Below are 17,207 nucleotides of genomic sequence, written 5' to 3' on the forward strand. Positions count from 1 at the left end.
GCAGCAGGATGCAAGCTTCTAACAGCCAGCTAATCAGTGAGGGGCCCTCCTTCTGAGAGTCAGCCAGTCAGTTCCAGTAATCACACTTCCACAGGTAAAGGGCAGCCAAACCCCCAAACCCTCTGCTTCCCAAAGTCAGGCAATCCCCGAACTCACTTACTGCACTCCTTTCCCATTCCATCCTCTGGCCTCCCTCTCAAGAAGAAACCACTATCATCCACTACCTTGAACTTTGTGTACATTTCTTTCCTTTCAAATATATAATATATTAGCAGAAATGAAAAAAGTTTAGTGTTGCTTGTTTTTGATCATGATGCAAAAATGTTACAATAAATAATATCATACCGTAAATAATCGATTTAGTAATCAACATTTTCATCCTAATAGTCATCTCTAGGTTAGTGTACATAGTCATAACTCTCTCATTTTCTCTGCTATATGATCTGTTCCATAAATATCCTACAATTTATTTACTCTCCTAACAATGGACGTTTTGTTTATTCCTATTTTCTTGCTATTACAAACAGTGCTTTTATGACTATTCTGGCATGTGTCAACTGTAGCACATGTTCAAGAGTATCTGGAGGATATATACATAGGTGTGGAATTGCTGGGTCTTAGAATAGGCCAACGTTTAACTTCACAACAAAACATCAAATTATATTGCTAAATGATTGCCAATTTACACTCCCCAAAGCAGTGTATTAAAGTTTGCTCCAATCCTTTATATTTTCAGGCTTCTTAATCTGTTCTAATCTAGTAAGTATAAATGATATCTCATTGATGTCTCATTTCGCATTTCCCTAATTACTAATAAGGTTGTGCAACTTTTCATATGTTTACTGGTCATATGTTTTTCCTTTTCAGGGTAACTCCTGTTAATGCCCTTTGCCCATTTTCCATTCTGTTGTTTATCTTTTTCTTATTCTTTTGTAGCAGCTATTTATATATTCTAGTCACTACTTCTTCATCATATACATTTGTTGCCAAAAAGAGAAAAATTCAGTTTGCTGCTAACCTCTTCACTTTATGTGACTTTTGAGGAACAAAATAAAAAATAAAAGATCTGTAAAGTCAATGGCTTCCTTTGAAATATCTAATAAAATTGATAAGCCTGTAATGAGATTGATCAGAAAAAGAGAGATACAGAGAGAGAGGAAGACAGAAGACAAATGGTCAGATCATAAAGCTGTTTAGGAGTTTAGGATTCCGTGGTTGACTAGATACATGCTCTTACTGTCTAGCATTTTGATTGTTTTCTTCCAAGAAATACACAGGTTAGAACATTACCATTATATCATATTATACAGACAAGGTCTAAATTCATTTGCATTTTTCCAATTTATTTTACCCACCATTCTCTCTTCTATATCAGATCTTCCTCCCAGGATTACTTTTCTTTTTTAAGTGCATTCTTCAGAAGTTTCCTTAGTGAAGGCCTATTTATCTGGAAATGTGTTTATTTTGTCCTTATTATTAAAAAGAAAACAAGTCTAGTTTGACAGTTATTTTCTCTCAGACCTTTGAAGATACTATTCCAGCTCTTCTGTCCCCTATTGTCTCTGACTAGCCTACTGTTATTATTAATTGTGGTTTCTTTGTAGGTAATCTGTGTCTGCTCTCTAGATGCTTCTAAGAGCTTCTCTTTATGTTTTATATTTGCAGTTTCACTACAATATGTCTAGGTGTGGATTCAATTTTTATCTATCTTGGTTTTACTTTCTATATGTTTGGATTTACATCATTCACCAATTTTTGAAAATTCTCAGACATTCTCTCTTCAAATGTTGTGTCTCCTCCATTTGCTCCCTTTCTGGGGCTCTGATTAAACATATAACAAACTTTTCAATTTATCCTATCTCTTAACTTCTCTCTCACATTTTCCATTTCCTTGTCTTTCTGTGCTGAATTCTGGCATAATATCTTCAAATCTATCTTCCTCTAACTTCTGCTGTGTCTACAATGCTTAATGGATCCATTCATTAAGTTGTTTATTCTATCAACTCTTTTTTCTTTGGAAAAGTTCTATTTGGTTCTTTGTAAAATCTTCACAATCACTTCTTATAGTTTGTTCTTGCATGCTTATATTTTACATAATTGCTTTTTATTCCTTTTAAGATTCATACATCTTTACTTTGTAATCTATATGTGATAATTCCAACACCTGAAAGATCTCAGGAGTTTAAGCCTTTCCTGTTTTGTTTTCTTTAATATCTCTGACCAATAATGGCTGGTTTTCTTGTGTATTTTTTATCATCTTTCATTGTGGAATCATGTTTTTATCTTTACCTGTGGGATTCCTGTAGTCCCAAGTAGAGTATGCTCTCCTCTAAAAAGGATTTGTGGTTGCTTTTGCTGGAAGCCAAGGGAGGCTACCAAGCTAGGACCACTTGGTCCCCTTCCAGATGCTGATTTCATGCAGGAATCAGATTGAGGTTCTGCACCTTCTGGCTTACAACTGGCTTACTCAAAGCTGCTCCTCAGATACAGGACTATATGGGTATTTGCACTCAGAACAATTTTGGTCTTCTCACTTGCTTCTTGCTCAGCACTTCTCACCTGGGTCTCAGTTCAAGGTTTGTTATGTTTTCTTTTGGGATTGTGGTAAGGTACATGGAGGGCTAAAGATTTCCCTTACTGGCTCCAAGCCTAGCGATGCACTGACATCCAGGTTTATTCATGATCTAGGTGCTTTGTGGCACATGGACCCCTTGAGGTGGCCCGCCAAGTGAAAGTATAAAATAATTATTTTAAATTTATTGTTGTAAGAATTCAGTTGATGTAATCAGGGTCATATAAAACTGTTCACTATCCTATTATACGTTAGTTTTCTGACAACAGGTTGGAAATGTCACCAAATTATGTTGCTCCTGGCTGATCACTTTCTTCTCTGAATCCTAGTGGATTCATTGTAGACAGCATCCAGTTTAACTCTCAATGATAGGCAATAGTTTACCACTCTCAGTCTGCTCTGCTCTGGGGAAGCACATTCTGTCTCTGGGTTAGCCAAGGACAGAAAGTGCTGTCTTTACTTGTCTTCTATTCTCCCAAGACCCCAAGGACAAAAGATCCTGGACCAAAAAATAATTGTTGGTAATTTCATTGTTTATAAAAGTTCATACGATTGTAAAAATAGAATTCTTGAAAACAAGTCCAAAAGAGATAAAATCACAGATCTTCTCTTTTCCAAAATAATTCATCCATTTATCACAAGTAAATCAATGATAAGAAATATAAATACTCAACACCCTTCTTAAAACTTCAATTTAAGCTGTTTTTGCAAAACTTCCAGGAGGAAGTGGGAGGAGAAATGCTATCATCACCGCCTCGAAGGAAGATGAAACTCTTAATTTTGCATATAACAAACTGCATTTGTTTCTGTACGAATTTCCCTCTCCGTCACATTCTTTTTATAAGAGATGGGAACCACAGACATATTTCCTCCTCCAGGTTTCAAAACCAAAACAGACCTAATGATAGAAGCACAATCCCTTAGTGAATAAAATTACAAACAGTCTAGCTCCTCAGGACCAATTTGTAATCAGAGCATCAAGCCAAACTCTACGAAAATGTCAATTCTGGCGCAGCCTTGATGAGCAAAGACTGAACGCATGGGCCAGTTTATCATATTATCCCAACAGCCCTCTTTTAAAGCCGGCAGGCCCAATTTGAGTACAGAAAGGATTTCAGTTGGAGAGATTTTGCATCTGAAAAAGAACCAGCCAGACTGATAATGCTTTTCATTGCTATTTTTTCCTGAACAGAAATAAATGCACAGAAAACATCCAATATAAATATTTTCTCAAAATCAAGTGTTTCTACAACACTCTTTACTGTGATGTATAAAAATACATTCTTGCTAGGAGTTAAGAGACACTTCTCTTTTGTTATTCAAAATACGTGCCATTCATGGCCGCCCCGTGGCCCAGTGGTTAAGTCCATGTGCTCCGCTTTGGCCCCCCAGGGTTTCGCAGGTTTGGATCCTGGGTGTGGACCTAGCACCACTCATCACGCCATGCTGAGGCGGCGTCCCACAGAGCACAACGAGAAGGACCTACAACTAGAATATACAGCTATGTACTGGGGGGCTTTGGGGAGAAGAAGAAGAAGGGAAAAAAAGAAGATTGGCAACAGATATTAGTTCAGGTGCCAATCATTAAAAAAAACAAAACATACGTGTCATTCAATAAAAATGTATGAATCCATCTCAAGCATTTTGATACAGCCTCCCTTTACTTTTGTCTTTGAGCTGGGGAAGGCAACACTGGGGCAATCCCACAAAAAGCTTCATGAAGGTAGGACAGGGAGGGCAGAATGGGCTGGAACTAATTCTCTTTGCTGTTTGACTTCATTCTACTTCCATCCAAACAACTGATTTTAAAACTATGAAAACCAGTAATTTTGAGCACCAAGAAAAATTTCTTCCCTGCTTTGGCAGGGATGGAATTTTCTAGCTGATAATTTAAAATTTGTTTCTTTCAGAAATTTCACTGAGTTCTCTGCTCACCAATCTGGATGGAGCTGCTTCAGTCTCTTCTATTATGCTTACACTAGCCAAACTAGTGAGTTCGCTTTCTAATTAAGTCGTTTATTCAAGTGTATGTTCCTTTCCTGAGCAGTTCTTTCCTGGATATATTTCGATACCTGCTTCAAACTCATCAGCATTATAGGCAAGAGAGTTTCACTGAAAAATCCTGAATTCCGTAAAAGAAAATCTATTTTCCTGTAATTTAGAAATAGCTATATGGCCTTCTTTAAACCTTTTAGAGAACCCTAGCCGAGGCAGCCTAGATGGAATATTTTATTTTGATTACATGCCTACACAGTGGCCCTAAAGCAGCCCTTTCCTAGGAATCAACATGCTCGAGTGTCTTCCTCTACTTCAAGCACCACTAGCTTCCTTGCTGGTTCTTAAATGTGAGAGTCACAGTCCCACCTCAGGGCCTTTGCACTTGCTCTTCCTTCTGCATGGAATGAAGTTTCAGCAACCAGTTTAAGTCTCAATTACACAAAATTGTTCATCATTCTCAATCTGTTCTGGGTAAGTAAATGCTCTCTCCAGATTCCTCAAGGACAGGAAGCATTGTCTTCACTTGACTCTCAACTTCCCAGGATCCCAAAGACAAAAGATCCTCGATAAATAACTGTTGGCAGTTTCACGGTATGAAAAAAGTTCTTACAATAGTAAAAACTGAATTCTTGAAAACATGCACAGATTCAGCTCAATTCAGTGAGGCCTTCCCTGGCGCACTTTTTTTTTTTTTTGGAGGAAGATTGGCCCTGAGCTAACTGCTGCCAATACTCTTCTTTTTGCTGAGGAAGACTGGCCCTGAGCTAACATCCGTGCCCATCTTCCTCCACTTTATACGTGGGACGCCTACCACAGCATGACGCACCAAGTGGTGCCATGCCCGCACCCGGGATCCGAGCCGGGGAACCCCAGGCCACCAAAGCAGAACGTGCACACTTAACCACTGAGCCACCGGGCTGGCCCCCTGGCCCACTTTTTCTAATATCTCTCTCTCTGTCTCTCAAGCTGTCTTTCTCTTTCTCTCTCTCTCACACACACACACATACACACACACACAGAGGCAGGTTAACTGCAGAGTTTAGGTTCTTAATCACCATCCTTTACCACAGCTAAATACACCCCAGTACTCCCATATACTGGCATGTTACGCAGCTCAGAAAAATAAAGATACAGTTCAGTATACACTTATGATATCTCTAAGATGTGCCATTTAAATTTTAAAAAACAAATTACAGCATATGCTGTTACTTGTGTGAAAGAGGAAAAACTGTGTGTTTTTTGTCCGCATATATGGCAGAGAAAATGCAGAAGACCCTGGCAACATGGTTGTACCAGGAAGGGGGACATGGGATCAGGGATAAGGGAATGCTTCCTTTTTCCAGTGTGCACTATGTGGCTTTTTAGCATTCATGCGTAGTGTTAAACAAATTAAAATTTACCATTTTTAAAAATTCTGCCCCCAGTTCCAGTAGTAATCAGTTTTCAGAAAGTGTTTTTTGTACACCAAGCATGACAAAACCAGGCTCTCATTTGGCACTTGCATTAATGTGTTTAAACATAAGAGTAATACCCTCTGGGTTACGAAAGGGGAAGTGGCCCAGAGGGAGACAGGAATAGGGAAAAAGGTCACCTAAGGTGGCATCAATGCTTCTTCCGTCCTCCAGGATCTTATCCCTAATCACTTGATCAGTAAGTCTGGAGAGGCCCACAGAGGAGGCACAGGGCCCTCACCACCGTTCCTGCTGCTTCACAGACCTTTTCAACCACAAACACCCCCCGTCAAACCCACGCATCGCAAATCAACTCTGTCACTCAAATCTCACACACAAAAAATTCTACATGAAGGGAGTAAACATCAAGGCCAAGTCAAAAGGCAGAGATTATGGCAGTCAACGGCGACAATCCACTGTTAGAGTGAGGCTAAATAATGACCCAGAGTCCACTCTCAAAGACGCTCTTACTCCTAAATGTGAGCGGGCATCAGGAGCCTGGGTCTAATGCTGCCTCTGCCACTAGCTTGTCATGGGATCTTGGACAAGGGAAAATGGCTTCACTTCCCCAAGCCTCACTTTCTCCACCTCTAAAAGTCTATAGTAGCAGATTTGATAAATGTTTTTCAAATTGTGACCCATTAGACCCATAGAGTCATGAAATAAATTTTGTGCGTCATAGCATACATTTTTAAAAAATGAACTACAACAAAATGGAAAATATGACAGTATATCCCCCCATGGTAGGGGTAAGTATTTTGTTTTGAAACTTTTGTTTCAATTATATGTGTGAACATGGTGTGTCTGTATGTGAACATGTGGACACGTGTACAGTAAGAGAATATGGTAGAACAGGGAACATCAGCAAATAACCCACAGTAAGAGTAAGTATTTTTTTTTAAAGCTTTGTGTCAGCTGTGTGTGTGGATACTTACTAGGTAAGAACGTAAAATACGTTTCTTAACGTACACGATAGTCATTTGAAAGCCACAGGACAAGATATTCTCTAAGCTCCTTTCAAGCACGGAGTTTTAAAGTCAATTAGAGATAGCATTACCTAGTGAAGTTTGAAGAGAAGAAAAGTCTGGATTCAAAGCCCTGCTCTGCAGTGAGGATTTGTTGCAAGTTAACTTTCCAAGACTCAGTTTTCTTGATTTTCTCTAAAGATTCTACTTGGAGGCTTAGATATCTGGGAATAGGAAAAAGGAAGACAGGTCACCTTTCCTTCTGCCCTTCTGCATCGCTTCTCAATATTTCCCTGCTCAGCTACCACTTTTTTTTTTTTTTTTTTTTTACTATTCTGGGTTTATCCTGCCCCTACTTTTCAGCATACTTGTCATTGGTATGGTAGTATCAAAATTCCCCTATCCATCCCTACATTGGGTTACTGGGCACATGAGCTGAGAAGATACATAGAAAGAACTTAGAACCGTGTTGGCAATAGTAGGTCCTCAATAAATGGCAATATTAATAGTAGTAGTACAAGTTGTAGTGGGCAGTGTGGTGGTGCTGGTGCTGGTGGTATTTATCCTTGAAGCCTGTCAAAATGCCTCCATAAGGTGAGAAGTATGGGGTAAGATGTTAGGTCTAGACCGCTAAAGTAGCTAAATGATATCTTACTTAGGAAGTCTTGTATTTTAGTAGAGGGCTATAAAAAACTCCAAATTATTTGAAGCCCAAAGAATTACTCCTTAATGGAGAAATTTTAGGTACCCAGACAAGCTATGGAAGGGGTCAATTTGTTCTGGTGGTAGAAATACAAAGAGGGGTGCCTCTCCCTTGCATCCAAACCTCAAACATCAAATGAAAAATAGCACCAATGATCTCAGACTGATTATGCTTGAGGGGCAAAGGGAATTCTTGTCTGTGCCTTCTCTCCTTAAATAATCACAGTCTTGTACTTTGGGTTGGTTTGGCAAGCCTTTTGGGATGCAGGGAAGGTACTGCGTTGAGATATTTCTGCTGCCTTGTCAGCACTGATTATAATGTTTCCAAAGGATCATCCACAATATATCGCATCAATGATCTGTGTCTTACTGTCGCCATAATATTGACACCATGTGATAAAGATCTGTGAGTTAACAATGTCAGAGTACATTGCACACGTTTCTATGTCTGAGGGTATATTCAGACTGGTCCATTTAGTCAGACTCCAAGGCACCCCAGAGGTAGAGAGAAGGGTTCCAAGGTGACTGCTTCCCATCTAAAAAAAGCGTTAAGAAGAAAGGGGAGCAGGATCTGAACCACTACTTTGCCAGCAGCCCCGTGCCAGGGGCTGGGCAATGAACTTCACATATCTCTAAATCACCTTGAAATATCCCACTCGAGAATAGCAAAGGAAGATCCCTGTCAAGCCACATCTCCTTGTTTGAAAAGTAGGCTGGAAATCCCAGAAGCCCAGAAGACCTTGCCAACATAGGACCTGCCAAGAAGCTCTCCCACAAACTTCTCTGACGCTTGGGATTTGCCCAACCAGCAAATCATTTCAGTCCTGCTTCCCTCCTTTTTCAGCAGGAGCGTTATCTTGGAATTTTACGGAGCCTGGGCTGTGTACACGCAGAAGGCTTGCAAGCATGCCTTCAAAGCAAACAAGGAGCTCACCACGGATGTGTTAATCACTCTCAGCTGTGCATTAAGAGTCCTGGGCTAGCAGCCAGAAACCTCTGGCTCTCACAGCGGCTCTGGCACTAACTTGCTGGGTGACCTCGGGCAAGTCTCTTTCCTTCTCTGAGCCTCTGTTTTCTCATCTCTCATACAAGCTGGTAGAACTAGATTATCTCTAACCTTAGTTCTAACTCCAGAAGCCCATCAATTTTTAAAACTTTTGGGCTGAGAAACAAAAGTGTCTTTCTGAGCAACTAACTAAATGTACAGATAAAATCACATTAAGTTATAAATCAGAATGTCTCTTCTAATTACATCTTAAGCAACATCACAATGGAACTTGCCCAAAGCTACCAAGGTGGTTAATCAGCAACTACTGATACCATTACACTCCCCTTCCATCTGAAGAACTGGTGCCTCTGGGGACACACTATACTGCGTGGGTTTCAATTCCAATGTTTGGATATTTTTCTTTAGAGTTTAAGGACAACGACCACTTTTTCTGGGCCACCTAGAATTAGCTCAGATTGTCAATTGGTCATTCAACAGATTTTGTCAGTTTTCTATATGTCACGTACTATCCTGGGCACTGTAGATACAACTTGAATTAAGACCAGGTCCCTGATCGCAAGAAGCTTATATAGACCGAGCAGCAGATATAGAGAAGTAAATGGACATATACTACAGTTTAAGTAGAGGAACACATTATCAAGACATTTAACTCAGCCCTGGAGGGGTCAAAGGAGATTTTCCCAAAGAAACAACATCTATACTGAGAACTTAAAAACAGGTGGAAGTTAACCAAGCAAAAGCAGCAGAGGATGGATCCATGAAAACTCCTCCCAACTGCTGGAAAAGCAAAAGCAAACACTTGGGAGGTGAGTTAACCAGCTAAAATTATCCCCCAAATTTCAAAAGATCCCCACTGAGAATAATTCTATTTGACACTCTAGTAATGGGTTCAATTAAAATACAAACCAGAATATGTTTCATATGCAACACTCTGTCTTAACATGTAAGGAAGGAACAGAGAGACTCACACCAATGCAACAGTAAGAGTCAGCGGAGGGGGGCACTTGAAAAGGACAGATCTGGATTTCAAGTCTGTCTGTTACTTAGGATGTGGGTGACCTGGGCAAGTTGCTTAAGCTCTGTGACATCAGTTTTATCCTTGGTTAAATGGAGCCTGGCACATGACAAATGTTTAACAAATACTAGTTAACAGATGAGTCCTTGCCACATGCCAGCTGCTATGCTCAGCACTTCAGGCACTGACCAAGGTAAGTCCTGGTAGCATCCACAGAGAGGTCTCCTGTTACTGTCTTCAACGACCAGGTGAAGACAAGGAGACTTGGGGAAGTTCAATAACCAGACCAAGGTTATACTAGCCAGCAAGGTGGAAGTAGACCTTGACTCCTAATTGTCTGCATCCAGAGCCCAGGTCTTAACCACTAAGAATATTTCTTTCCACCTTCCACTTCTCCACTGCCAGCTGTGCCAGCAAAGTAGATTTTCACTGCTGAAAGGGCAAAAAATTCCCAGCATATTAAAGTTGCAGACATTGTAAATGTAAGTTATTCCTTGGTTTGTGTTCTATTCACAAACAACTGTGGTTATTTAAAACACACGTTATCAGACAGTTGCTTATCAAAGCTACCCACGGCTCAATTACCATCCTTGAATAAGAGGTCAGGGTTAAAAGCAACAGATTCAGAAAATAAATTTGGATCTGAAAAGGGAAAGATGACAAAACAGTTTGCTGGACAAGATGTCTGGCACCTTTGGCTACTTTTCAATGAAATAGAAGGGAAAAGATGTTGAGGTCACCAAGAAAACAATTTAAGTGGGCCAGAAAGAGGCAGAATGTGGGTGATGGCTCCTTTTCACCTGCAGAAGGAGGCATTGACACATTCCGAGGGAGTCGAAAGCATAATAATGAAGGAGAGAAAGCCTAGATCCTTCACCACAGCGACATCCACTAAATTGGGAGACGGAGCTTGACACTTTTGACACCGCGGCACATTGGCCTGGTTCACGGTGTCCTTTTGTGTCAAGCATTAGTACAAATACCAACACTGATGCTTTGAAGGAGCATTTGATGTTTCCTTAAATGCTTTCCAACCTGGCACAGGAAAATCTTAGCCTAACCAACCTCAATGTGATTGCTACAGCTCTCAGAGAGCTTTCAAAGTTCCCTCTGGTATGATCAGCTTGTTTCCTTGCCCGTGGTCCATCAGTGTGGGCTGCAGCATCCAGAGAGTATACTATGTTTTGTGTGTTTGTTTTGCTGGAAGTGGGAGGGGCTTGAAATTCTCCACTGGAAGCTGTTTGAAAGGGATCGGCGGCGTCAGATGCCAGGAGCTACAGAGTAACTGGGGCAAATGGTAATGTGCAGATGCAGACTTGGGGCGTGGACTAAAAATACAGATTTCTGGGCTTTTTGCCCCAGGTTTGAATTCAGTAAGCCTCTAGTGGGGTCCAGCAACTTGTGTTTTGACTAAGATGCTCATGTGACCTTGACGATCAGCCAGACACAACAACCACTAGTGTGGTGGGGAGAAGGCTGGACTGAGACTTAGGGTATCAGGGCACCAGTCCCAGTTCTGGCACTTACTGCTTGTAGGATCTCTGGCAAGTCACTTCTCAGTTTCTTCAGCCACTTTTCACTTTGCTCAGTTGATAAAGTGGGGCGAGAGAGTGCTGGGAAATATCTCCAAGGATCTCTGGCTCCGTCAGTCTAGAATGGAACATTAGGATTAGGTGTATGTAGATACATACACCACGATATGTAATTAGGACCTTGACCCTGGAGTCAACTAAACCTGGGTGCAAGTTTCAGCACCGCTGCTTCCCAGTTGCCTGACCCCAGGCAAGGAACGTAATTTCTCCAGGATAAGTAACTGAATTTCTCTAAATCTCAGTTCCTCAACTATAAAATGCAGATGATAACAACAGTGCTTACAGCATAGTTTTCTGTGAGTGTTCAATAGGCAGAGAGTGTACAAAGAATGCCCAGGGCAGTGCCCTGCTGAGCGCTCAATACCTGTTAGTTGTGGACACCCCTGACAAGGTCAACCAGAAGAGCTGTCCATTGTCCCCTGGAGCTACTGTGATTAATGAGGTTCATGGAAAGGTAACCATGGCTGAGCAATCCTAGGGCTTGTCCTTTTCAAGAGAAATTCACAAGAAATGAGCTTTTGTGGGGATGGAGGGATACCAGAGGGAGGTGTTAAACTGTTTCTCTTAGGAGGAAGAATGGAAACAAATTAGAAGGCGTGTTACACCGGTTACACCATGTTTATCAAAGTGTGGTCAGAGACGGCCTGCTTTAGAATCAATGGGGCACTCATTAATGCAGCACTTTCCTGTCCCAGTGGATGAGACTCCCAGGGGAGTGGGCCCAGTAATTTGCTTTTCTCCGAAACTGCCCAGGAGATTCTTCCATAAACGGATTAGAGAGTCCCTGGCAAATATGGTGAATGAAAGAACCACTTCCGAGTTCTACAGTCCTGTGTTCACCCAGAAAAAAACAATGAAGGCAAATGAACTTGTGCATCTGTGCATTTACCAAGAATCTAAACTTCTTACATTCTTATCATCTCCAATGCAGCTGGGTTGCAAGCAGGTGTCCAATTTCTACATAATTCACGACTCCACAAAGAAAGAAACATTAACCAAGGGCTAGCTACTTAAAGATGTGGATTATGTCAAAGTCCTTAGAACGGCCATGTGGTATATAAAAATTAAATACAAAAAACGGGGGCTTCCCAGTTTCCTCTGCCTCCCCCCATTCTCCCACCATTCTCTCCTCCCCACCTGATTCCTCCACCCTTGCTCACATCCCTTTTCCTTTAGGCACGCTCTCTCACACTTGTCTTTTCTTCAGATTTCTTTTTCCTCACTTCCCTCCCTTCCAGTTCTCTCTCTTACTCCTCTCTCCTCTTATTCTTTGCCAGCTCGAGCCTATAGCTTTCCTTCTCTCCTGTGTCTCTGTCCCTCTCTCCCCTTTTGCCTCTGGGTATGTATGTCTGTCTCTGACTCCCCTCTTGTTCTGCCTCTGCCTGTTACTCCTTCTTCTCCCTTTTCTTCTTTCTCTGACTCTGTACTTCCATCTGTTTCTCTGTCATACACAATCCCTCGCTGCCCATTCCTGTTCTTCACACCCCAGCTCCTGGCTCCCCTCTCAATAAGGAGCCTCCAGGGGGCACGCTTCTGGTCAGGCAAGCTTGTGCTCCATGCTAAGTCAGCCAGCGCCCTCTACAAGTCAAGGGGCTCACTGTACTTACAGTTCTTGGCGATATGCTGTCAGAGGCCCCAGAGTGAGGAGGGTCCCTCCTAGGGAGGGAAACTAAATCCAGGCTAGAAAGATGCAACAGCAATTACGGAGTGTAAAGAGCAAGGCCAAACAGCTCTAGCACCCAGAGCCTCGCCTGGAGCAGAAGCTGCTGGGCTAAGCTGGCAGTGGAGGGTTCTTCCGTGGTCTGGGGTGTCCATCACTTAGTTTCCATAGTATAGACTGCTTGCTGTGGCTGCAGTGGTGCCAAAGGAGTGTTGAGAAAGCTTTAGCTACCCAAAGTCTCCACCATTCTTCTCAAAGCCAACTAACCTCCTCAAAACACAAAATCTAAGTAAAAACTGTGTCTGCTATGCATGCAGCTTCCAGACAATGCTTCTCCCCACTCCACCCCACCCCACCCCAGCTGCTCCTCCACCTTCCAGGCCCACACCCACCTCTAAGTGCCTCCTTTATAGACATACCAGAGCTTCTGCCATGAATGGGGGTAACTGTCCCCAATCTACAGATGGGCAAACTGAGGGGCGGAGAAGTGACGCAACAGACTGGGAAGACGGTCCTTTGGAGTGCCACCGCTTCAAGGGCCTAGAGTATTTTGCGCACTCCAAATCACCGAAGGGTGGTGAGTTCGGAAGAAACTTTTTCAAAGCGCAGCCATGCCCTTTCTCAGTTCGAATCGCCGCGTACGAGTGCAGAACTTCGTCTCTCTCTGGTCTCTTTCAGTCCTGCTCTCAAACTCGACCTGTCTCCATACTTATCCGCTCACACCACCTGTACCCGCCCATCTCATCCATCCCCACCCCTCCGTCTGAGTCTCAGGACAAGAGTGCAGGAGGGAGAGAAAGGAAAATGAACTCGGGCCAGTGCTCCTGATGCTCCCACAACTCCCCCTCCCCGTGGTGGAGTACAGAGGAGCGAAATGCTGAGGTTTGGCTGGCTGCCCAGCCCAGGGAGCTGGAATACCCTCTGCCAGGGACGGCGAAGAAGGCCAGGACTCGCATCTGAGGGCCAGCCAAGTCCGCGTCGCCGCAGCTGAATGGCCCCTCAGTTGCCTGCAAGTTGAAACTTCAGTCAGGCACACAATAAGGCCGCTGTTTTCCGACAGAAGGCATTTGGATGCCTCACACACTCACCCCAAATCAGGCCTGAGAGCAGAGAGCGCATTTCCTCACCCATGTTCGGATGCACCCTAGAAGCAGCAGCGGCAGCTTGAGCCCCCGGGGAGGGAGCAGTTCCCCTCCCCCGCGCCCGACCACAGGAAGCCCGCGCAGGCCACCTGTTGGACTCTGTCAGGCCGCCCTAAAGATCCTATGCCTCCAAACCCGTACCGCGGAGCTGGGCGCCCGGGGCACCCGATCCGTCAGCAACAGATAAATTTCATTCGCACCTCTTCTTAAGGCTACCTCTCCTGCTCCCAGGCACACACATACACGCTTCCTTAATATTCCAGCAGTCGCTTCTCCTTAATGAAGCACGCTTAGCCTCCCCCTAGGGACCCCGGGCTGCCCACGATCTCCGAGCGCGACCAGGCGGCTGCGGATCTCCAAGCGCTTAACGCTGGGTGCCTGCTTAACGCGCGGGCGGCTGAAAAGCCCCGAATGGCACGTTGGTGGGGAACAGTCAGTGGTCTGCTGTAGGGATCCCCTTCCCCTTGGGCAGCGAAAAGGGTCTTCCTCCTTGGCTTATAATTGAAGGCATTCAGGGAACCCCCGAAGGCAATTGGATTAGGAGAGCCAATGTTGCGTTTCGCTGCCAAAGCCCAGGATAGGTGCAAGGAGACTTAACTTTCTCCTGTCTCCCTCCCATCCCTGCAAGCTCCTAGCTGGAGATAAAGGGCGCTGTCACGACCCGGTTACTCACCCCTGGGTATGGACGCTGCCCCCGCAGGGGACCCCAACAGACAGGCGCGCGCGGGATCCGCCAAACGCCTTGGTGTCTCGCTCCTCTCCCCGGCCACGCGTCGAAGGCTACTACGAGCTCCAAGCGGGGCAGCCGAGGGCAGTCGATCCCATGGGTGGCGAGTTGGCAGAAGGCGAGCCGCCCGGCTGGGGGCGCATCGCTCCCAGGGCTGGCGCAGGCTGCTGCGGGGAGAGGGGCTCCCGGGGAAGTTGGCGGCGCTGGGAGCGGACTTCGGACTTCGCGCTCGCTCAGGCTCGAGCGGCCGGGCGCGTCCTCCAGGACAGAGAAGGGACTCGACCGCGGAAGGCGAGCCGGCGTGGGCCGAGCGGCTGCGGGAAGCCTCCTCTGGCCGCCGCCTAGAAGGAGCCTAGCGGCATCGCTCTGCCTGGAACCCCCAGCAGTGGCTGGAGCAGAAGGAGCGAGAGAACCGGGCTGCCTCCTCTCGGCTGCGGGCGCCCCTTGCTCAGAGCCCGGCTTGCCCCAGCCCGCCGCGCCCCTCCTCCTTTCCGCGTCCTCCTCCCCTCTGCTGCTTCGCAGGCTCGCGGGGCTGGGCTTGGACCAGAGGCTGAGCGGAAGGCGGCCGCAGAGCCCGCAGCATGGAGGGCAATCTCGGCTCGGGCTTGGGCTCCGGCAGCGGCAGCAGCGGCCGCCGCCTCCCGCGCGCCCACGTGCCGGAGCCCCGGTGTGCGCGCTCCGGCCGGCCGGGCTGGAGGGAGGGAGGGAGGGAAGAAGGGCGAGCCGCGGGTGGGGGCGGCGGGGAGAGCCTGCACACCAGCGCAGCCGAGGGGAAGCCGCCTAGAGGCTCCCGAGAGCGCGGGGCTCCACGACTGCAGCTCCAGGAAGACTAGCGTGCAAGGGCTCCCCAAGCACCCCCCTTCCGTAGCAGAGCGGAGGAGGCCTGAGCGTAACGCGGGGATGGGGGGTGGGCGGGGGCGCTCCACTCCGCAGGATCAGCCGGGAGCGGCAGTCAGAAGCGGCTACCTGTCTCCGCCAAAGGGACGGGTTCCAAGTATCCTTGAACCCCGTCACCTCTCTCCTGCGAAGAAAAGGGTTCAGAAACACCGGGTGAGGGAGTGTGCGAGTATGCGGGTTCCCAGCGAGAGCTTGTTCCGGCTTGCCCCGCCTTCCTCCCGGAGTAAGCACTTTTCCCGTTAACCGACAGACTCCGAGGGGCTCCTCCTTCCAGGGAGAAAGGAGTTGTCGTGCAAGATGGGCCTTACAACCTCCAATCAATTGACAAATAATTAGCGGGCATTCACTCTGAGCGGGGCCGGGCAATGTCCTGGATCCTAGGGCCCTCCCAGGCTGGGAGCTGTGTTGTATTCTCTGCGCTGCGTGTCCTTAGGCAGGCGCTTCCTGGGCCTCAGTGCTCCAACCATAAAATGAAGCTCCTTCCCGATGTGAGTAAGAAACACAAACCAAATGTGTGTAAGAATTTTAAAGTTAGAAGATACTTCGAAAGATGGGTAATAGTTCAACGCTAATAGGAAACATGAGCAAAATAAGAAATCACGAATAATAGAAAAGGAGATCTCTAAGGAAAGTTATAAACCAGCAAAAACACATTATGGGCACCATGTGCAGTCACTTAGAGATCTTTGTCTCCAATCTCCTTGTTATCTTAATGGGGAAATTGAAGCCCATTAAGACAAATGGCTTGCCTAAGGTCGCACACATCCAGTTTGCTTAGACACACCCAGTTTGGGTTAGTCTGGTCTCCTACTGCCAATCCTCTGCTTTTTCGGCCACACACCAGTACACAAATAACACGCAGCACTGTGTATAGAGACATCAGCAAATGATTTTTTTTTTTAATTTTTTGTGACGAGACATCGGCAAAAAGGCAGAAAGACTAATTTTCTCTGGGGTTTCCAAAAAAGGCTGCTTGAAAGAAGTAGGATTTAAGCTAAATCCTAAAGAGGAGGCAGGATTCTGATATCTGGGAAAGGGAGATCATTCAAGGGGAGGTAGAGAGGTCAAAATGAAAGATGAAGAAGGACATGTTACGACAGCAGGAAACAAGTTTGGCAGGAGCAGAGAGCTTGCCTAGGCTATGGGGAGCCACTGAAGTGTTTTAGACAGTAAAAGAAAATAATGAAAGCTTCGTTGTAGGATGATCAATATGTCCCTGCAGAGGATGGATTAGAAGGGGGAAAAGATGAGGAGGCAGGAGGGAGGAAAAGAAAGGAATTGCAGGCGGAGAAAACCATTAGGAAGTCAAGGCAGCTATCCAGATGCACGTGATGGAAGCCTGATGAAATGTGGCGGCAGGTAAAGCTGAAATAAATGAAACTCTTCCTGTCCCTGTTCTTAAAAGCCTGATTAATAGGACGTACTCTGCTGTTAATTGCAGGGGACACTGTATGGAAAGGCACATGTGTTTCAGACA

General features: G+C 45.3%; 1 protein-coding gene across 1 annotated transcript in view; it reads right to left on the reverse strand.

Moving 5' to 3' along the window:
* Positions 1 to 16,495, reverse strand: part of LOC139075425 (uncharacterized) — a 390,240-nt gene extending 373,745 nt beyond the window's left edge. Inside the window, exons 1-4 of the mRNA XM_070571741.1 lie at positions 16,480 to 16,495; positions 15,689 to 16,041; positions 14,780 to 15,613; positions 11,240 to 11,362 (exon numbers count right to left, since the gene is read on the reverse strand). Of these exons, the coding sequence (XP_070427842.1) occupies positions 11,240 to 11,362; positions 14,780 to 15,613; positions 15,689 to 16,041; positions 16,480 to 16,495 (1,326 nt within the window). The remainder of the gene's footprint in view (positions 1 to 11,239; positions 11,363 to 14,779; positions 15,614 to 15,688; positions 16,042 to 16,479) is intronic.
* Between the last annotated feature and the right edge of the window lie 712 nt (positions 16,496 to 17,207).

This window comes from Equus przewalskii, chromosome 13, assembly GCF_037783145.1.
Source record: "Equus przewalskii isolate Varuska chromosome 13, EquPr2, whole genome shotgun sequence".
Classification (NCBI taxonomy): domain Eukaryota; kingdom Metazoa; phylum Chordata; class Mammalia; order Perissodactyla; family Equidae; genus Equus; species Equus przewalskii.